Genomic DNA, 23,471 nt, shown 5'->3' with positions numbered 1-23,471 from the left:
AAACCCATCGTCTTAGGCGTATGAGGGCATGAAATGTGGAGGATTTTATTGCAGGGTTGCAAATGTAGATCAAACCAAAGGGTTTCATCTTGCATCCTGAACATGAAGCCAAGTTTAGATGTATGGATTGTAGTTCAACTCCCCTCTTTCTCATTTGAAGTTCATTCCCTAGAAAGCACAATGGATATTTTTTGCCTTGTAACTCTCCCCCTATTCCGTCATCTACGGCATGACTAGTTTCAACCTAAGATTCTCTCCTTCAACAGAAGATGAGATTAGGGTGAACAACTTGATACACTGGTTTTTGTAGATGATTGTTTTGTGGGTAGAAGTTGTAGTCTTGTAGATGAGTTCTTTAGGTAATTGTAGAAAAGTATTTCAGAGGAGATTGTGGTCAAGGGAGGTGTGCCCACAGTTTTTCTCTAATGTTTATCCATGATCTTAATGTATGTAGAAGTCGATAGAGAGATGTGGTCTGGTTCGTTGTAGAAGCCGATGGAGAGAGAGAGAGCTGGTCTGGTTCTCTGTAGAAGCTGATAGAGAGAGAGATGGCCGGATTTAATAAAAAAAAATTTCATCTGTCAAATCAGTTTTTTTTTTTAATATGAAGAATGACGTCTTTTTTAATAAATAATTTTTTTTTATTGAGGAGGTGTTTGTAAAAACCAGAGAATTTATGTTGAAATCCTTTACAGCTGTAAAGTAATTTTCGAGTTAAAAACTTAAATCTCAGCCATCAATCACTCTAAATCTAACGGTTGAGCTGCATCGGTTTTCTAACCGTTTTGCAAGACGTCCCGCGAACCGCCCCCATATATATATATATATATATATATATATATATAGGGTCAGGTTCAAAGGACAACCATTTCTACACACATATAGACAACGTGTTTTGTCTTATATGGGCAAAAATGTTTGGAATGGACTGATTTTTTGTGAGGATGATCTCTGTGATGAGGAGATCATCCTTGCCAAAAATCAGCTCATTATGAAACTTCTAGACCGTCCAATTTTTGTTGAAAAATTATAGACCGTCCAATTTTTGTAAATCAATTTTGATGAGGTTACAAGTTTTGGAATGGGATGATTTTTTGCCAGGATGATCCCCTCATCACAGAGATCATCCTCACAAAAAATCAGTCCATTCCAAACATTTTTGCCCATATAAGACAAAACACGTTGTCTATATGTGTGTAGAAATGGTTGTCCTTTGAACCTGACCCATATATATATATTCTTATGAAATATTTTCATTTATTTTAAGGATTTTTAATTTTTTTTTTATGACAGGGGGATATATATATATATATACTTATGAAATATTTTCATTTATTTTAAGGATTTTTATTTTTTTTTTATGACAGGGGGTAACCCATAGGTCCGACTAGCATGGTCAAGGCAACTAACTTTTTAGAGCACCATATCTCTCACAAATCCCCCCGGGTACATATAATACCTCACAAACCACAATTATAATTCTTTGTGGATGGCCAACAGAGGAGGGGGGGAATTGAACTCAAAACCTCTCCCTTTTTTAAGGGATGTCTTGTGTACCCACGCAAATATGAATAAAAGTGAGGATCGATACACAATAAGCATTATCGTCAATTATGACTCATTATCTTCTCGATCTTCCTTCAGATTCACAAAATATAAATATCAACCCAAACTTATAGAATAACAATAAATTAATGATAAAATGACTCATAAAAAGATATGCGGTCTCTACTCAATTGACGTGACTAGTGCACAAATCATTAACTTTTTTACTTGTGTATCCCAAAGAAAAATATCTATTATTTTCTTAAGTTTGACTTTGAAGAAAATAGTGCACTTCAAATTTTAAAAGAACCCTCTTCATTATAAGACATGTGGCATTTTGAATTTATTTCACATCCTTATATTTTCATCAAAATTAGAAACACCTCCGTAAAAGTTTCACATATAATCCAACTGAGAGAGTTTCTTCAAAATTTAAAAACGATCAAATCGCTTTAAAGTTTTTTTATATTTTCTTTCTAATATATAATAGTGGGTCTTGTTAACTTGTGTCACGAGAGCACACGTTAAAGGCCAATAAATACACTTTGGATATTGGATTTTGTCGACAAAATGCCTTTAAAAAAGAAAATATTTCTTATCAAAATAGCTTAGATTCCAATTTCCAAAGTGTATTAATTGCACTTTAACGTGTGGGTACGTGTTAAGAAAATCCTATAATGGTTTTATTAGGAAAAGCTTTCCCATTCTAAAGACAGTGTGGTCTTGGCTGTTTCTAAGTGTGGTTGGCCCACAGTCATTTATGTGTCCATATGGGACATAAAATGAAATGACACCACTACTAATCTCCTATTTTTTCTAAAAGCAAAGCAAAGCAAAGCAACAAACATCATTCAAAGAGTAGGCGAAGATGCACTTGTTACCTCCATCGCGTGTGAATGCGTGGGACCCACACCTCGTGTACTCTACTACTATACTAGTCAACAAATATCCTCTTTCATTACTTCCCTACCACTTCTCTTGATTAAGACTTCAACCGCCACTTACTGTTCCTCTTCCATGATCTCAATAGTGGGAATGTGACGTCATAATATCAAAAAAAAAAAAAAAAAAAAATCTGCTAATGGATCGGGTATGGTTGAGACCAAAACCGATTTGATATACAAAATCTAAATAAAATTATAATATATTTTATATAATTTTTAGTATTTTATTAGAATTAAAGATCCAGATATGGTCTATTCAATCCTGATCCAATAAGATATCAGATTGGATCCTTATCGAAATTTAAATCATCGATCCAAACTTGAAATTTTTGTATCGACAGATGAGATTTTAGGTTTGATCCAATCCATTGATAGTCCTATATGATAGGGAAATTTTTTTTAAAAGAACCTTGATTTTGAGGGTGGTAACTTAACAATCCCTAATTAGTAAAATCTTTTTTTTATTATTGACCCTCATCATATTCAAGAAGAATATTTGAACAATTAATTTCAATGATTCATGTTTAAATCTTAATCTCAATAATTTAACTTGTTGATTTCAAATATTCTTGTTCAATAATTGAGATTGACACGATTTATTATCGTTGATCACAAGGATTGTAAAATATGGATTTTATTGATTGAATTAAACGTTTATCTCAATGATTTGATGAATTGTTGATCTTGACAATTTGTATCATCAATCTTATCAATTGAAAGGGGAAGAGGGGGCATTAAGAAATCAATTTTCTTTTACTAAATAAATTATAAAATTATCACAAAAAATTAGGGGGGTGTTTTAAAAAGAAATCCCTCGGGTCCACTAAGTAATTTTTTCAAAATTTTTGTCCTTATTTTGTTGATTTGTCTTTTACTAGCTAGTGAAGAGATGATGAAGAAATTTATATTTGTATTTTGTTAATTTGTCTTTTACTTGCATAGAGACAAGAGATAGGTAAGACATTCAACAAAGTAATATTCTTCAAACATATAGTATATATATATATATTTTGGGTCGAAATTGTCCTTAAAACTAATACTAAATTATTGACTTGTTAGTGATTTGGATTTTGATTGGGTTAGGGTCAAACTGGACATAATCTGATCAGAATCGGATCCAAGTAGGGGATGATATGGTGATTATTAATTTATTGGATTATGTCCCTATCATATTTGGTCACCATTGAATCTTTATGTCTAAATTCAAATCCAATTTGATAATGTGTATGTAATAATCATAATATATCTAATAACATATTTAATAAAGCTTAATTTCTCATGGTGTGTCGTATTTAGAACCCGTTTGGATAAAAAGTAGAAAGTAAGTAGGTTTTGGAAGAAAGTAATTAAAAAAAAATAGAAGGTAATTTTTCAAAATAAATTCAAACAAATTTTTTAACATTTAAATGTCAAAAAATTACTTTTTTTTTAATGTATTCAAATGGGCTCTTAGACATGGTTGATACAAATTTGATTAGATTGCTTGCAATTTTATTTTACAAGAAATTTGAAATCTATGGAAAAATGATTACAATGGAAAAATATCAAGTCCCCTCTTTGATTGCACTTAGAAAAAATAATCAAAATAGGAGAGAGAGATTAGGATTAAAGGCTGAATTTTATTTTCCCATGATATTTGAGAAAACTAACTCCAACCAAAGGTGAATTTTTTTTTTATGAGGGTCACATTCATTTTTCGAAAAATGAGCAATCAAAAATATAATTCCCACACAATTTTCATGGGTTATCAAAAACATATTTTTAGGCATAGTAACAAAGTTGGAGTAGAGGTCTAAATCGGCAAGTGAAAATTTTGGAAAAAACGTTAAAAAACGAGAAAAAAAATGATGAAAATAAAAGATAAAAAAAAATATTAAAATTTATTATTTCTAATGAAAATTCATAAAATCAAGTTTTTATCATAAAATCCCATATTTTTACATTTATGAATTATCAAATTCTATTATGTATCAAATCCCACTTTTAGAAAAAGAGAGAAAATGTTTAAATTTTTGTCTTTGTCAAAAATAAAAAAGGGAAAAAGTCAGAAAAAAACGATTACTTTTTGTTACAAATGAAAAAGTTGTATTTTTTTTAAATTATTTTTATCGTTTTAATCATCAAGGATGCAAGTTGGGTTTAAAATGCAGCTTTTTCAAAAAATCACCAATTTTTGTTACTATGCTCTTAGGTACTCAAATGGGATTTTTGTCAAAACCGAAATCCTTGAACTATTGTTCTGAATCTCTAGGTTTATGCTCTCATTTCAGTCCATTTTTTATTTTATTTTATGGAGGATCTCAAACTTCGTCCCACGCTAGTATTTTTCTTATCGTATCGTTGTGGAGAATGATACAATAATACATGCATATTAAATAACATTACTTAGGATCTTATAAATATTTGATTTTATGATTGTTTATTATATATTTGTTTAATTAAGAATTGTGGAAAGTAGGAAGAACCTTTGAATACCTAACTGAGGGAGATGGGTACTGTTGTTGTACCTAAAAAAGGATTAGACAGTCAAATACACAAACTAAAGTTAGGGAAATCACTAGCCACAAACGAAATTTGAGATTCTCCATCAAACAAATGGTTTACACGGACAAGTGAGGATGGGTACCCATTTAACCAGTTTCTGAACCATCTATTTGAATCGATTGGAGTTGAGTCTCTCATAATCGAATTGGCTAAGACCTATGACCGATAAAAATCAATAAAACCCAAGAATCAAAATCATTTAAAGAGACTTTTTAATGGTTTTGATATTGATTCCATTAATTTGATAATTAGAATCGAGAAAAAATAACAGTTTTGGTTCATATGGGTACCAAATCGGAACCGACCCATTGATACCGTAGAAGCTCCTTTGGGATTCTAAGGAAAATAAATAGAGGATCCTATTCATTATAAGAAGAGTCATGATGAATGCACATGATTTAGGTACGTGATTGGGTACACTGTTGATGTGGTAAGAGCACAGAATCATAAATCTTTTTCATCGAAATACACAAGAAAAAGATGTGTGATTCTATGCCTTCGCAATGTCAGTCATCTACTCAACTGTGTAATAAAATTACGTACATTTATCATTATTCTTGTAGGAAATAGTAGTGATCTCTAGAAAATATATGGTTTTCCTCACATATAAAGGTGTATGTTTGATGGATAGCCTCAAACTTCGTTGGAGATTAGGGAAAAGTTATATCTTTGTAAAACCTCTTTGCAAGGGTTGGTTTAAATGAGCCTCCATATGTTTACTTTAAGGATTTGAGGTTGGCATGCTTGGACTTATGATCTTATACTTATTTAAAAAAGATTCGAATATTTGGTAAGATTTATCTAATAGCGAATGTGGAGTCTGAATTGGCTGCTAAGAAATGAGTCTATGAACTATGAAGCATTTGAATGATTATCATAGAGCCACGTGCACATAGAATTTATTTTATTATTAAATTAATTTGTAACCCAACCTAACGAGGTGTTTGTTATAGCACTAATGTTGGAGTGTCATTTTTGGGGTGACAAAAATGACATTTTGACTTGCTTTTCCTTGAGATACGAGTACAGGTATTTACGATTATGTGCACGCCACCATGTTAAAATGTCATTTTTTTTCACCCAAAAAATGTCACCCCAGCACGACTTTTGTTATATTGTAGAATTTGATTCAAGGTTTTGATTATTGATTGTGAGAATTATACAATAGAAACTTATTTTAAAGTATCTGAAATTTCTCGTGTTCTACCTTTAAATAGTAAGACACAACTGACTCCTCTGACATACTCCCCCTCTACTGTCCTGACATGGCATGTGTCAGAACCGTGTATTTTCTTTCCTCGGGATGCACAACTACACATCCTCATAAACATGTGCAGTTTTTTATCTCGAGGAATAAAATCTACAATTCTATCACATGCCATGTAGGGATAGTAGAGGGAGAGTATACCAGGGGTGGTGGTGGGCAGAAAATCATCATTCATAAGAAAGTACTAAAAATTCAAATAATAGAATTTCTCAATTCTCACACAAAGAGCTGATTCAATATAATATGATAATTCTGTTGTATCTCGAGGAAAATCTATGGTTCCCATATACTTTCACGTCAGGGTGTGAGATGTGAGGTCCAATCTTGAGGTCACTCGAGCACGACTCTAACAACAATTCAACCCATTTCGTGTTTGGTTCTCCCTAGTTGGACGTAAGTTCGTACACCCCCAACCATAAAATTAAAATAAATAAATAAATAAATAAATAAAAACAATTAAATAATAATGGGATTTTATTTTCGGCCGCTCTTATCAATTGTAATAGTATATAAATCTTTATCATTTTAAAAAATTCTTCTGGGACAAGTTCCCCCATTGCTCCCACTATAAAAGCCTCCTGAATTCTTGGAGTATGTCGATGAAGGATCAAGTCAGGCCTTGAGCTCTCTAAAGCATGACCCCTATCTTTTCCTTGAGATTGAAGAGGAGGCTATTATAACCGGCAATCATCAATTTAATTGGCTAATCCCTTATGTGGAGTAGTTTTCAATCTGATTAAGGCCACAAAATCCTAACCCAAGCCTCACCCAGCTAATTGTTACGTCGGTCCAAATGAAAAATTGCATATATCCAAGCCCTGCCCGGCCCGCAAGTATCTGGGCTATTTATCGATAAATGTAAATAAATAAAAAATTAAAAAATATAGGTATGGGCCATGCTGGTCATCCAATGGGCTGACTTCCTAAGCCCTGTCCTAAACATGAATTGGGCGTGTCCGAATTCTAAATAGCCCTTGCAAGACAATGCCAACCTAACCACAACGGGTTTCCTAGGTAGGACAAAACATGGCCCATTGACAGCCTTTTCTATTAGAGTCATGATAATCTGACGCCGCCCCCCACCCCCACCCCCACCCCCACCCCCACGACATACACCCCTATCATAGAATCATAGATCATTTGCCTTGAGATGCACAAGATACATATTTATGATTTTAAATATCCCGAGGCACATGATCTACGGTTCCGTGATGGGTGAGTATGTCAAAGGGGGGCGTCAGAAAATCATTATTCTTTCTATTATGTTACTAAGACACATTTTTTTAATGAGTCGTGATAATTTGACGCCCCCTCTATCATACTCCCCCATCAAAGAACTGTAGATCATTTGCCTCGGGATACACAAGAAAAAATTTATAATTATGTGTATCCCGAGACAAATGATCTATTGTCTATGAAGGAGGTGTATATCAGAGGGGAGCATCAGAAAATCATTATTCTTTTTTAATATTACAACCACTATTTTTGACGAAAATGCCACTTTTATCATAGTTTTTACATTTGAAAATGACATTGATTTTATCCCGAGACAAATGATCTATTGTCTATGAAGGGGGTGTATATCAGAGGGGAGCATCAGAAAATCATTATTCTTTTTAATATAACAACCACTATTTTTGAAGAAAATGCCACTTTTATCATAGTTTTTACATTTGAAAATGACATTGATTTTATATAAGTCAGAGTCCACCAATATACTAAAATAATAAACTCAATCTAATATATTCTATCTAATTAAGTTTTATTGATTCTAGTCATTTTACAATGAGTTGTCAATAAATTATTCAACAAGCTCATGGGGGATCGTCAATGGTCATAAGGTTGGTATAATCAACAATAACGCAAAAAAAATTTATCCCAAAAATCAGGGTTTGGATATATGAGTCTTGTTTATCCTTTCTACGTTGTCTACAACCACGTCTTCTATTATTGAAAATGAGTTCATATTTGTTTCTATTTTTTTTTTTTTTATATTAATCTTTTATACTTTTTTTCTCTCATCAATCTCCACATCCATTGGTGTAATCAATAACCATACTAATCAAAACGTTGTGGCATTGCAAAGATAGTTGCTTTGGTTTGAATTGATTTATTGTTTATATATGTTGGAAACCCGAACTATTTTTTCACTTGGTTTGGGAAGTTAAATTAGGAGTAATGGGCTTGGACATTAAGTAATCTGAGTTTGGGCGAAGATGCATTGTGAAATAAAAGATAAAACAAGTTAAGCTTGAGAAAAGTGGGCATCTTTGGGCCAGTAGACAATTGGGCCTAACTTTGTAAAAGCATCTCAGAGCTGCCATAGGCACCCCAGCTTTTACTTGTTACACCCCAATTTAGATAAAAAAAAATTAAGGGTGAATCTCCATTTCTTGTGCTGAATATGACGAAATTCCGAGTTCGGTACATTATTCATTTTAATTCCCAAAACATGCATTCATCATTTTTAATATTTACGCATTCATAGATATACCAACAAATTCATTGATTATAAAAGTGACGAATTCACTCGAAATGCATGTTTTGGAAATTAAAATGAACAATATACCGAAAACGAAATTTGGACATAAGTTGCACATGTTTTGGGAAAAATCCCAAAAATTAATCTATCGTTAAGAATAAGTAAAAGTTGGGGTCCCAATAGAAACTCTCTATCTTTTCTTTGTTCAGATTTCTATTTGCTAGATTTAGGATTTTTATGATCCTAATCCTAATAGTAAACAACTGGTGAAGTTGTTTGAATGTATTATAAGGCTTTGTAATGTTGACATAATAACTTGAACCAAACTTTTGTAGCATTGGAATGGTGTGTTTTAATCTTTAATTAGGGTGTGATATATAATTAAAAATTAGGATATAGTAAAGAAAAGTTGGGGTGCCAATAGCAGATCTCCATTTTATTAATTACCACCAAAACACATGAGAGTGAAAGACAGAGAAACACTAAAATGTAGAAAATACAATGAAGGACTCATCAGCTCTTCTTTATTGTAACATAAAACTTTGGACACAAAAACATTGCAACACCACCAATTGTAGTGGTAGAGATGTTCTTCATTCTGCCCCATAGTCCTTTATGAGTTCCAAAATATATTCATAGACCTTGTATGGGTCAGGAAGTGATTTGGAAACACTCTCCTTCTCCAAGCACTTCTTGGCCCATGCCACCAACTTTGTGCACTCAGCCTCTATACTAAAGCTCCCACATGTCTCGGTGGCGTAAAACCAGCTATAGAACGGGACGAGGGAGACATCAACAAGCCCCATGGTCTCACCCCCGAAATAGGGTTTCTCTCCCAACTCTCCTTCTAATATCTTGAAGCACTCTATTAACTCCTTTTTCGCCTTTTCTTGCTCTTCTCCTTTGTTCATCCATATTCTCCTTGTACAATCGTAAATCTGCATTTTATAAACATTGGAATAAGGTATAAAGATCGAAAGGTAATTAGTAGGTGAAGGCAGGTTTTGAATATGATCCAACGGTGTTTGGCTTAATTCTTGTCAAAAGAATTTATTGACTTTCAGGACTCAATTCAAACAAATAAACAAGAGAAAGGAAGAAAGAAACAAAGTAACTAAATCAAAAGAGAGTGAGAGAGGAGATACGAAAATAAACCTTCTTATCAATGTAATCAACCCAAAACCTCGCTACAGCTCTCTTGTATGGATCACTGGGCAATAAAGGAGATTTATCTTTCCAAACCTCATCTATGTATTCAACTATAATGGAAGATTCACAAATGGGTTTTCCATTGTGGATCAAAACAGGTATCTTTTTGTGAATTGGGTTCATCTTCAAAAGTAGAGGACTCTTGTCATCAAGATTTTCTTCCTTGTATTCATATTTAATCCCTTTTTCTGCCAAGGCAACTCTCACTCTCATACCAAAAGCACTTGCCCAGAAATCCAACAAAACTAATTCATTTGTCATTGTTAGAAATCTGAGAATTTTAACAACTTGGAGTGGATAACAAGAATTAAGTGATGCTTGGAGAATGGAGAGTGCGAGAATCACTTAATTTATAGGAGTTTAAGACCAAACTTCTAGGCTCTTCTCAAACACTAAATGTCACTGCTTTCGTCAGAATTATAAAATTCTTTGAGGTTTGGCTTCTTTGAAGGAAACAAGCCCAAGTTAAGACTTTTCTGCTTTTCCAACTTTTTAAAAAGGGTGACTTAGACATGCCCCTCTTATGTTTTGCTGACTATTTGAGATACCCTGGTGTTTGTTAATTGATGAGATGCCCCTTGACCTTGGTCTCTATTATATGACTTTCATACAATGATCCTATACTCAATCTCATGTCTAGTCACCATCTTCATCTCTAGATTGGGATAAGGTTTGATAGTTCCTAGCCCGACCTAACCCGCTATTGTATATTATAGACATACTAGAATTTACCTGTGCTTACAACATGGGCATTCTCTTTGGGATTAATAGGGTAAAAGCAAAAAAAAAAAAAAATTTAGGTATTATTAATTATTTTTAAAGTTAAATGATAAAAAATAAAAAATAATAAAATAGATAAAAAAAAAATATAATAAAATTAAAAGGGGGAAAAAGAAAGATAATAAAGTGAATCTCACAAAAATTATTATTAGATGAAATGTTTATCTTAACTAAATAAAAATTTGTCCTCCCACAAAAGTAGACCCTACAATTGTGTTTTATTATATACATTCATAAATATATAATTATATGAATATAAAATATTTTTATGATAAAATTTAAATATCTAAAATATATTGCATTATCAAAACTTGGCTCTCATAGGTTAATAATGAATCAATTTTAAATTTAATTAGATAATCTTTGTGCGTGTGCACACGTACACACAAATTTAAAATGTACAAAAAAAATTTCCATTAAAAATTGTTGAATATTTTAACTTATTTTACTTGGCTTCAGCCCAGCTCGAGCACATAAGGGCCAAGTTATAGCATAATGGATTTAGGGCCAATAAGGATATAGGATTGTTCTAGGGTAAAGTAAACCTTTTTAGGACGCTCAAACGAAGCTAAGGGACTGCTTTTATTTATTATAACAAAATCAAGTGTGCACAAAGACATAGAAACACCTAGTGTAGACTAAAAGATGTGCTTCATTCTGTCCCATATCACTTCATCTTGAGTTGAAAGTCATAGACCTTGTGTGGGTCAGGAAGTGACTTGGAAACAATCTCCTTCTCTGAACACCTCTTGGCCCAGCTTTGGGCACTTGGGCTCAATATTGAAGCTTCCAAATGTCTCAAAGGTGTAAAACCAACGGTAGAAGGGGATGAGGGCGAACAAACCCCATGGTACTCTCACCCCAAAGAAGGGTTTCTCTCCTAGCTCTCCTTCCAATACGTTGAAGCACTCTATCAATTCCTTTTTCGCCTTTTCTTGTTCTTCTTCTTTGGTTGTTAATATCATCCTCATATTGTCGTGTATCTGTATTTCACATATAGTACACAATATAAGATAAGATACTTTCAAATTTTAGAGAACACATAATTAATAAAGGAAGTAGAACAAGAACCATATTTTTTCAATCAGTTGAACCCATAATTAACTGCAAATCTTGTCTTATTTTATTTATAAATTCACTATAATTATTCTAATTAAAATGGTTTAGTAACGTTTGTGTGTTAAATGAGCTTGAATAGATTCAACAAATCTATTATAAGAATGCATAGTTGATTATTTGGATTTTGGAACTAACTTTACCGATAATCCATTGCTACTCACAATATTCATGTCAGAAAATCTTACTTATCCGAAAAAAAAAAGTCTAAGATATACAGTCCTTTTTTACTTTCAAAAGATATTTCTTGTGCCTTGGATTGATTTTTTTTGTATTTTTTTCATTCTTGTAATTATTTCTCCAACAAAGACTATCTTACACACATATATACAATTTGCTTAATTGATGATAGAGAGAGGAGCTATAATAGAACCAACATTCTTGTCGATGTAGTCGATCCAAAACTTTGCTACAGCTTTCTGGTATGATTTAGTGGGCAACTATAGAAATCTAATTTTATTGAGAATTCTTGGATGATTCTTACAAAAGTCCTGATAGGGTATTTATAGACATTACATCAACCAAGATATATGTAAACTACTTAATATAAATATTCTAGAATATCCCAATTGATATATTCTAAATATCAATATATATTCTAAAATATCCTTCATCACAACCTTCCATTTGTGATGAGATACACGAACAATGATACAATATATCTCATGCATTTTAATACAGTGCATTTTATTCTCTAACATCCTCCCGCAATTGCATAGTCCTTTGAAAAATGAATATGCAATTGGTTTTGTTGAATAATTGTTTGATCTCATTAATGGATATGTTCATTGATCGTTGAAGTGCCAATCATGCTTGCTGGTGGTCATCGTCTGTATATGAAGTCCATCACTGTCGCATCCTGCTCTTTTTGAGTCTGTCGGAGCTGGTGGCTTATTAGACCAGATCTGTCATGATTTCTTCCAGAAACATAAAAAGTAGGATTGTGCCATTTAAATGAAAGAACTCTCATTGGAGAGATTTTAGATAAGAAAAAAAAAAGAGATTATGTAACATGAATGTGAAAATTGGGAGATTTGTAGAGATGTAGAAGGAGTTGTGATTTTTATTGGAAAAACACAAAACCTAGAATAATAGCAAAGAATAAAATAAAAGATATTTATATTCGAAATATAGAGAAAGATGATATTTTTATTGAAAAAAAATACTAATAATGTAAACAAAATGATTAAGGTTCGGTGATAGCGGTAGTGCCATCGCCGAAGAAAGGCGCACAAGTGCCAAGTGGAGCTTGAGCTCTACTACCATGTAGATATCTATTATTGAGAATTCTTGGATGATTCTTACAAAAGTCCTAATACGGTATTTATAGACATTACATCAACTAAGATATATGAAAACTACTTAATATAAATATTCTAGAATATCCCAATTGATATATTCTAAATATCAATATATATTCTAAAATATCCTTCATCACAACCTTCCATTTGTGATGAGATACACGAACAATGATACAGTGTATCCCATGCATCTTAATACAGTACATCTTATTCTCTAACAGCAACCAAGGAGGTTTATCGTTCCAGACCTCGTCGATATATTGAACAATAGCGAGAGATTCACAAACGGGTTTTCCATTGTGAATCAAAACAAGAATCATTTTGTGAGTTGGGTTCATCTTCAAAAGTAGAGGACTCTTGTCTTGGAAGTTTTCATGTTTATATTCATATTTGATCCCCTTTTCTTCCAATGCAATTCTTACCTTTATAGAGTGATAACTTGCCCATAAACCCAAAAGAGCTACTTCATCATCTGCCATTGTTAGAAATCTGAGAAATTTAATCAAAGAAGTGATGCCTGGAGACTTGTGAGTGTGAATCGCTTAAGTTATAGCAGTTTTAAAGTCATTGGTGAGCGGCCTTTCTTCGCTTATTGGGTTTAATATTTCTTGGCGCTTTTCAAACACTGTCATTGCTTCCGTCAGAATTCTTTGTTTAATATAAAAAAAAATAAAAATTCTTAAGTTGTCTGGTTTCCGTGAAATATTAAAGCCAATAAACACTGTCATTGCTTCTGTCAGTACAAGCTGGTCTGCTATGATGTTCCATTAAATTATGGAAAATGTCTAAAGGGATAAAGTTTGAAGTTAGGGGAATTTTAACATGAATAGTGCTGAACTGACCTCAAGATTCGACCTCATACCACACACCCTGATGTGAAAGTATATGAGAACCATGGATTCTTTCCTCGACATACGAGTGGAAAGAAAAAAGAAGCTCCTATCCACTTTGAAGTCAAGATGTGCGATAAAAGGTCCAATTTTGAGGTCACTCCAACACAACTCTTTTAACATATCCCCCCATATTTAGGAGAATGTTGGAGTACGCCACATAAACTTTCAAACAGGTGACATGTTGTCAAAATGTACCCTTTTGACCATTATAACCATGAGAAGGTCAAATAGGTGCTTGTTGATAGGGTGCACCAAATTTGATCGGTTCTATAAAATCTTGAATTGGAACGAACTGACTTCCCCTTAGAATCAGATCAACCCAAACCAATCTAAGTTTGGTTTGGTTCGATTCTCAAGACTCCTAAACATAGATATCAAGGCACTAATTATCTAATCTTACGACTAAAAAACCTTTGAACATCAATGATTTCAGTTAAAAGGTGCAACAAGGAGAATTTCGTTGGTAATATGATATTAAAATCTCTATATTCTTAATTATTTACTTAACAACATGAGGGATTTTTCCAAAATTAAAACTCATTAGATGGTTAGGGCCATGTCATTTGGACCACTCATTTTAGTGACAAATTTGTTAGAATGTAGAAAGTAAAAAGTGAAAGCTCTTTTTCGTTATATATATATATTATGGGTGGCGTTCGGAGGCCTTAAAGTGAGCCAAACATTTTTCAAAACATAGGTGAGAAGCTTCAGAATGGGCTGTTTTTTTTATGAGGATGATCTCTATGGTGAGGAGATCATCCTCAGAAAAAATAAGCCCATTCCAAAACTTCTAACCCCATCAAAAGTGATTTACAAAAATTGGGTGGTCCACGATTCTTCAACTTGTAAATTAGGGTTAGAAGTTTATGAATGAGTTGATTTTTGATGAGGATGATCTCTTCACCGTAGAGATCATCCTCACAAAAAATCAGCCCATTATGAAGCTTCTAACCCATGTTTTCAAAAATGTTTGGCTCTCTTTAGGTCCTCCAAACGCTCCCATATATATATATATAGGGGTGGTTCAAGGGCCATATGTAAAAACATATGAAAAAACAATGGTTTTTCAAAATATGGGTTAGAGGTTTTATATTGAGCTGATTTTTTGCAAGGATGGTCACTATGATGAGACGATCATCCTCACAAAAAATCAGCTCAATCAGAAACTTCTAAATCCATCAAAAGTGATTTACAAATTAGTGACAAAATTTGACAAAAAATCGACGGTCCACATTCTAAATCACTTTTAATGGGGTTAGAACTTTCAAATTGGACTGACTTTTTTTTTCGGATGATCTTCACATCATAGAGATCATCCTTACAAAAAATCAGGTCAATCCGAAATTTCTAACCCATATTTTAAAAATTTATTAATGTTACATTGTTTTTACATATGTTTTCTCATATGTCCCTTGAACCTGACCCTATATATATATTTTTTTTAATTTATTAATGTTACATTGTTTTTGCATATGTTTTCTCATATGTCCCTTGAACCTGATCCTATATATATATATATATATATATATATGGGGCAGTTCAAGGACCATATGTAAAAACATATGAAAAAACAATGGTTTTTCAAAATATGGGTTAGAAGTTTTAGATTGAGCTGATTTTTTGCAAGGATGGTCAATATGATGAGAAGATCATCCTCACAAAAAATCAGCTCAATCATAAATTTCTAAATCCATCAAAAGTGATTTACAAGTTATTGATAAAAATTGACAAAAAATCGATGGTCCACATTCTAAATCACTTTTAATGGGGTTAGAAGTTTCAGATTGGTTTTTCGGATGATCTTCCCATCATAGAGATCATCCTCACAAAAAATCAGCTCAATCCGAAATTTCTAATCCATATTTTGAAAATTTATAAATGTTACATTGTTTTTACATATGTTTTCTCATATGTCCCTTGAACTTGACCCATATACAGGTAGATGCCTTTCTTGTGATTCTCATTCTGTCCTAGTTCCCGTTTGTAAGAGTAATTCAAATGATAACAATTCCTCTTTTATTTTTCTCCCGATTTTCGACTGTCCTTTTACACTTCCTTTTGGCTTTCATTTTCAACTAACTTGTTTTCATTTCTGACATTATTTACACAATATCTAGATAATAACTTCTTTTTTCTTGTCTTAAAGTCTCTGCTGTCCTCGGTGTGGTGGACCTCCGTCTAGCCCTGGTAACGGAGGTCTCATGATCAGTTTTTCCGCTGTTTCCGCAGGTAAAGGGCATTACCATGTTCAAATTTTTCGTCTTCTTCTGAGTTGCCTGTGACTTTTTTAGAGGGATGATAGAATAATCGATCATGGAAAGGCTCGCGTGATTTTCTTCTTCTATCGCCTAGGCGTTCCATTTTTCTTTAAGTGGGATTTTCATTATGTAGGCGGGCCTTTCTTTTGGCTTTGTTTCACCCTTGGAACTGTGGCAGCAAACTAGAGTGGGTTGCATAATTGCAATTTTCCCGAGTTAGGTTTGAAAGACGTTGTCTAAAAGCACATGTAGCTTTTCCTAGTCTCTCTTGGGTCCTCGGTTCCCCCACCATGGTTCTTTTTTGAGCTGGTGAGCTTCTAATATTTTTTTTTTTTGAGTTGATATGTATTGGTTGCTTTAGAAGGATATATCCCTTTTCTGAGTTTTACCTTAAGCTCATGTCCCAGGTTTCGGTGTATATATATATATAAAATAAAGCACAATTGGGATGAAGCAGTTATATGTGACACAAATGTCTATCTATATAATAAAATACAACTGAATTGGAATAGTTGTGTGACACAAACGTTCAATCAATTACAGTGTTGTGAGAAACAAATTCAACTGGGACAAATATCTCATAATCTATAGTTTTGTGGGTTAAATCTCCTATAAAACTATAGTGTCATGAGACTCACTTAATTTTCTTTAATTTTCATCTCCTCTAATTTTACTATATTTTCTCTTCTACTCGTTTAATCTACTTTTATTATTTTTCATCTTTTATGCCTTTTAATCTCAAAATTTTTTTATAATACTCTTCAAATTTTTTTTCTACTTTTACCCTCTTAACCCAAAAGAGGAAGCCCCCTCTTCTAACTTTACTATATTTCCTTTTTAACCCCTTTAATCCACTTTATTGTTTTTTATCTCTTACCCCTGCAACCTCAAATTTTTTTAAAAATACCCTTTCTATCAAGCTATATTTTCTTAAAATCCACTTTATTTCATTTATTTTCACCTCCCATAACTTTACTATATTTCCTCTTTTATTCTTTTAATTTTTTTTCTTCATCTTTTACCCTTTTAATCTTAATTTTTTTATAATAATATCCCTTCAATTTTATTTATTTTCGCTTTTACTCCCATTAACTTGAGAGAGGATGCCCGTGTCGTAGACACGAGTGAACTCTAGTATATTTAATAAAACACTATTTGAAAAATCCCGAATTTTCAATTCGTATCTCGAGGAAAAAATAAATAGTGTAATTTAAGAAAATCTTGAAAGTGGGACTTAGGGGTAAAACTTTAGGATATTTCTGATCATTTTTAATGGAATCTGACCTCACCATTGGATTCAAAATGATCAAAAAATATACTTTAGCCTGTAAGCACGCTCAAATGCGAGTTCGAATATAAAAGTTGCAAAATCCTCGATTACCGGGTCGGACTAGGCTAAAATAGTGACTTTTTGTTAGAGAAAGAATTTTTAAAATTCGATCATACCATTGGATTCGTAAAGAAAAATTATTGAACATGGAATATTAATTTATCATTTTTGGAGATCAGGAAGTTGACTTATCGTCAAAAACGAAAACGACATCAAGTTTAGGGGTCACCTTAGGCAAAAAATGTAAATTTTTGATAGAGACATAATTTTTAGAAATTGACCACACCATTAGATTTAGAACGAAAAATTAGACGAAATAGAGTATTCATTTGTTAGTTTTGGAGTCAGGACGATCAAGTTATCATCGATCAAAACAATTGACAAAATACCGATTTCGTCCCAAACTTATCTAAATAAAAATTTTTAATTTTTTTTTCTCTCATCTTCCCCAACTCGTCCAAACAGCCGAGACTTATACAAAATGAAAATTTTATTTTTCTTTAGATCTTCCGCCTCAGATCTTTCGCAAATGGCTCATCGTTGACGATCGCCGCAGAAGAGAAAAATATCCGCAGCCTCGATATCTACAAAACCCACCCAACCTTTCTTCGTTTCACATTCTATTTCACCCGATATCGTCAAAAATCAGCAATATTTGGATACGAAAAATTTGAAACTTTGACCTCGGATTTCGTCCGTTTCGGGGTCAAACCGTCTTCCAACGCAAAAGGGAGAAACGTCCGCAGCCTCATTCTCTACATAACCCAACCAAATTCCTTCCATTTTCTCGTCTTTTTCACCCCGTATAGTCAAAAATCAGCCGTATTTTTATACGGAGATTTCGTAACTTCAACCTCGATTTCGGGGTCAAATCGTCTTTCATCGTAGAAGGGAGAAGAGACGAGCACATCGAGATCTTCAAAACCACCGGGCCGATTTCGAAAATCAACCGCTTCGAAGTTCGGTCCGTCACGATTTCCGTGCCGATCACCTCGATTTCCGCGCACGTGCTTCAATCCTTTCACCTAGAGATAGTAAGGAGCTCTCAATTTCTATTAGTAATCGTAGATTGTGAAAATTGCATTTAGAATTTTTTGAAATTTTTTTGATATATTTTCAAAATATAGAATTCTTTTGTTATTTCAAAATTCACGCCAGAAATTGTATGTTTGATATGTTTAATTGTATTTTTTTAACAAATTATACGTGGGTAGGATATTTCAACGGGCTATTTCTGTTAATTGGGTCTTGTGCACTGATCGGGCCCTATTTTGATATGAAATTTGTATTCTTTTTCAATATTATTGATAAAAATAAATTCTTTAGTTGGAAATTGTGCTTTAATATTCAATGAACTCATATTGAGTTGATGAATATCAAAAAATGGATGTTTTATTGAAGAGAATGAAAATTGTAAAAATCGAAAAAGGGGAAAAAGGGTATGAAACGGTAAAATGTCCGAGTCACACCCGAGGGGTGATGTCTGCATTTTACGTTGTTGTTTATGTGTAGGTTGGTGAACGGATATCCATGGATAATGTTACTGGTTGCATGTTTATTTACTTTCTGTTAGCGCGAGACGCTGTTTACGTTTCCGTTATGTTATTTATTTTAGGCCGGGTGGCCACACTTGCATGGTAGGAAACTGGATATCTATTCTCAGCCTTGTATTGTTAATTTTTCTTTTGTTTTTAAATAAAAATAATATACATATGTAGTTATTTTGTGAGCTGTTAAAGAGTTTGTAAATGCCTGAAGGGATAGTGCGTCATATCATCCGGAGTGGTGTACTATCCTGGGATGTACGGTAGGGACCACCAAGCTCATACGTGGTATGGGACGCATATGAGAATGGAGTCACAACTAGAATCCGGGTTTATTCCTCTCTATCTTTACCAGTGAACTTGTAATGTAAAGGTGGTCGTATACAAATTGTTTGTATATTTGAGAATCACATGCACGCCTGATAGGCATAGACGAAGATGATTGGTCAGTGATCACTAACAATCTATAGTAGTCGAACGTTCAGACACATTGAAAAGAGACCCATTGCTTACGGTCACGTCAAACAGCCAGCCTGAGCCGGATAAATGGTCAACCAAGCGTGGTAAACAGCGACCAGCCACAAAATCAGGAACTAAAAACCAGAGAAGATTTGTAACATCATGTCCCGACTGGGAGCGATCCAGTCGTGAATCCCAACTCTCTAATTCCAATACTCCACCATTGTGTATTATGTATCTGTTGCTTATTTTGATATATAAAATGAAATCCATGTTTAATGTTTCCATTTGATCAATTAGATTTGTATAAAAAGAGAATGTTATAGTGAGTAATGATGATCGATGTAATGTGAGTTTTAAAATATTTAGTTGCTCATCCCTGGCTATATGTACCAGTTACTCGTAGTTTCTTTTGTAAAATTTTACAGATTTTAAAATGATTTAGTATGCTTATTCGTTCATGTTAGAAGAGGTTATTGGCAGAAATTGTGTTCTTCCTTACTGGGTAACCATTGTTACTCACCCTTTCCTTCTCTATTTTTTTAGTTTCAGATCTAAAGCTTGGCGAGGTCGGTATAGAGCACGAGTGAGAATCATCTGGTGGGTCAAATAGACAGCCAGACTTTGTCACTTGGTGAGTATTGGGGCTACACCCCTCTAATGGTGTTAGTTTGTCTAGGTAGTATTATAGATGTTGTTCTGAGCGTTAGGACTTTTGTTAGAGTGAGAAAATCTCTGTATAATCCTGTATATAAATTTTCTTCTTCCGCACTCTGATCTATCGTACGATATTAGATGTATATAGGTTTCCGCTAGTTATTACATTATGTATGTATATGCAGGATTGTATGTCGTTTATCAGGTGCAGGTTGAACGCCTTGGAATGCTAACATAAACAGAGGAGATCATGCCGAAATTTCGAGATGCCACCTAGTACCTCGAGATTTGACATGGGGATTTGTGTTAGCGTTTGGCGGGGCGCCACACAATTGAATTGAAACAATTGTGTAATACAAACATCCAATCAACTACAGTATTGAGGGAGACAAATCCCCTCCCATCATCTTACATTTTGTGGGTTAAACATCCCACCAAGTTATAGTGTCATGGGACCCATTTTATTTCATTTATTCTTCACCTCATCTAATTTTAATATTACCCCTTTAAATCACTTCGTTATTTTTTATTTTTTTATCCCTTTAATCTCAAATATTTTATAACAATTTTGTAGGTTAAACCTCCCCTCAAGCTATAGTTTCATGGGACCCACTTTATTTTTTTAATTCTTTACTTTCTCTAATTTTACCATATATTTTTTTACCCGTTTAATCCACTTTATTATTTTTCAACTTTTATGTCCCTTAATTTCAATTGTTTTTTAAATAATACTCCTTAAATTCTATTTTTATCAACTTTAACCACCTTAACCCAAAATAGGAAGCTCCCTCTTCTAATTTTGCTATAGTTTCTTTTTAACCCTTTTAATCCACTTTATTATTTTTGATCTCTTATATCTTCAATCTTAAATTTTTTTTAATAATACCCCTTCTATTAAGCTATAGTTTCTTTTGGATCTACTTTATTTCTTTTATTTTTCACCTTCTCTAATTTTACTATATTTTCTCTTTTATCCTTTAATCTTAATTTTTTTTTATAATAATACCTTTCTAACCTTTTTTTTTTTTTTTTACTTTTTCCCCTTAACTCGAGAGAACTCATGTCGTAGGCACAGGTGAAGTCTAGTATCTATATAATAAAACGCAACTGTTAGTACTGTTATGAGACACAAACCTTTGTGTTGGACTCACTTTAATCACTTTATTATTTTTCTCCTTACCTACTCAACTTTATCTTTACTCTAATTTAAATATATTTTCTCATTTACCCCTATTAAATCTTTTTAACCTATTTTATTGTTTTTCATCTTTTACCCTTTTAGTTTTAATTTTTTTTAATAATATCCCAAACTTAATTAGGCTTCATTCAAACCCACAAATTTTGTGTCGTGTTAAAATTGTCACCACCTACTCCAACTTTTTTTCCCGTTTTTACTCCCTTAATGAATTTAGTTCAGTTATAGGATTCTTTGAATCAAGAACTGAACTAAATCAATTGATTTTTCAAAGTTGTAAATCAGAACCGAATCGATGATCTAAAAATCTAAACCAAACCAATGTTAAAAGCCTTGTTTCTGTTCAATTTTTGGTTTGGTCTGATCCAATATGCACAAACACCAAAACGATTCCATATTTATATTTAACCTTACTATTATCAAAGTCATTTTTATTATAAAAAAAATTACGGTCCCCCATCCCCTATAACCTAGTTAGTTAGTTTTAAGTTTTCTAATATTAAAGAAATATCTTTTTACTATGCTTTCTCTTCTACCCGTTTAATCCACTTTACTATTTTTCATCTTGTATGCCTTTTAATCTTAATTTCTTTTAATAATACTCTTCAAATTTTTTTTCTTCTATTTTTACCCTTTTAACCCAAAAGAGGAAGCTCCCTTTTCTAACTTTACTATATTTTCTTTTTAACCCCTTTAATCCACTTTATTGTTTTTGATTTCTTACCCCTGCAATCTTAATTTTTTTTTAATGATATCCCTTCTAGCAAGTTATAGTTTCTTAAAATCCACTTTATTTCATTTATTTACCTCCCCTAACTTTACTATATTTCCTCTTTTATCCATTTAATCCACTTTAATTATTTTTTTCATCTTTTACCCCTTTAATCTCAATTTTTTTTTTATAATAATATCCCTCCAACATTATTTCTTTTCGCTTTTACCCCATTAATCTGAGAAATGATGTCCATATCGTAGATACGGGTAACTCTAGTATGTATAATAAAACACAACTAAGTTGGAATAGTTGTGTGATACAAATATCCAATCAATTACAGTATTGTGAGAGACAAATCCCTTCCCATCATTTAACATTTTGTGGGTTAAACCTCCCATCAAGCTACAGTGTCATGGGACCCACTTTATTTCATTTATTCTTCACATCTTCTAATTTTACTATATTTTATCTTTTACACCTTTAACCGACTTCATTATTTTTTATTTTTTTATCCCTTTAATCTCAATTATTTTATAACAGTTTTGTAGGTTAAACCGCCCCTCAAGCTATAGTTTCATGGGACCCACTTTATTATTTTAATTCTTCACTTCCTCTAATTTTACTATATTTTTTTTCTACCCGTTTATTCCACTTTATTATTTTTAATCTTTGATGCCCTTTAATCTCAAAATTTTTTTTTTAAATAATACTCTTCAAATTCTATTTTTTTTTTCAACTTTTACCCCCATAAATCCGAAAGAGGAAGCCCCCTCTTCTAACTTTACTATATTTTCTTTTTAACTCTTTTAATTCACTTTATTAATTTTTAGATCTTATCCCTTCAATCTTAATTTTTTTTAATAATATCCCTTCCATCAAGTTATAGTTTCTTGGGATCAACTTTATTTCTTTTATTCTTCACCTCCTCTAACTTTATTGTATTTTCTCTTTTACCATTTAGTCTAAATTTTTATTTATTTATAATAATACCTCTTCAACTTTATTTTTTATTTTTTACTTTTACCCCTTAACTCGAGAAAACTCGTGTCGTAGTCACAGGTGAACTCTAATATCTATATAATAAAACACAATTGTTGGTACTGTTGTGAGACATAAACATTTGTATGGGACCTACTTAAATCACTTTATTGTTTTTTTCTTTTTACTTAATCAGTTTTATCTTTACTCCAATTTAAATATATTTTCTCATTTACCCCAATTAAATCTTTTTA

General features: G+C 32.6%; 1 protein-coding gene and 1 pseudogene across 1 annotated transcript; both read right to left on the bottom strand.

The window, feature by feature from the left end:
• Positions 1-9,176: 9,176 nt before the first annotated feature.
• LOC147390647 (putative glutathione S-transferase) lies at positions 9,177-10,326 on the bottom strand. Its single transcript, XM_086417295.1, has 2 exons — positions 9,938-10,326; positions 9,177-9,720 (listed from the first exon to the last, which is right to left on the bottom strand). Exons 1-2 carry the CDS (start codon positions 10,250-10,252, stop codon positions 9,376-9,378), a joined length of 660 nt encoding a protein of 219 aa, XP_086273421.1. The 5' UTR covers positions 10,253-10,326; the 3' UTR covers positions 9,177-9,375.
• Positions 10,327-11,355: 1,029 nt separating this feature from the next.
• Positions 11,356-13,667, bottom strand: LOC147390646 (putative glutathione S-transferase; annotated as a pseudogene).
• Between the last annotated feature and the right edge of the window lie 9,804 nt (positions 13,668-23,471).

The sequence above is a fragment of the Akebia trifoliata genome, chromosome 11 (genome assembly GCF_017979445.1).
Source record: "Akebia trifoliata isolate Shusen 1 chromosome 11, ASM1797944v1, whole genome shotgun sequence".
NCBI classification, from domain to species: domain Eukaryota; kingdom Viridiplantae; phylum Streptophyta; class Magnoliopsida; order Ranunculales; family Lardizabalaceae; genus Akebia; species Akebia trifoliata.
Note: the sequence above shows the minus strand (reverse complement) of the source record. Positions and strands in the feature narration are given on the sequence as shown.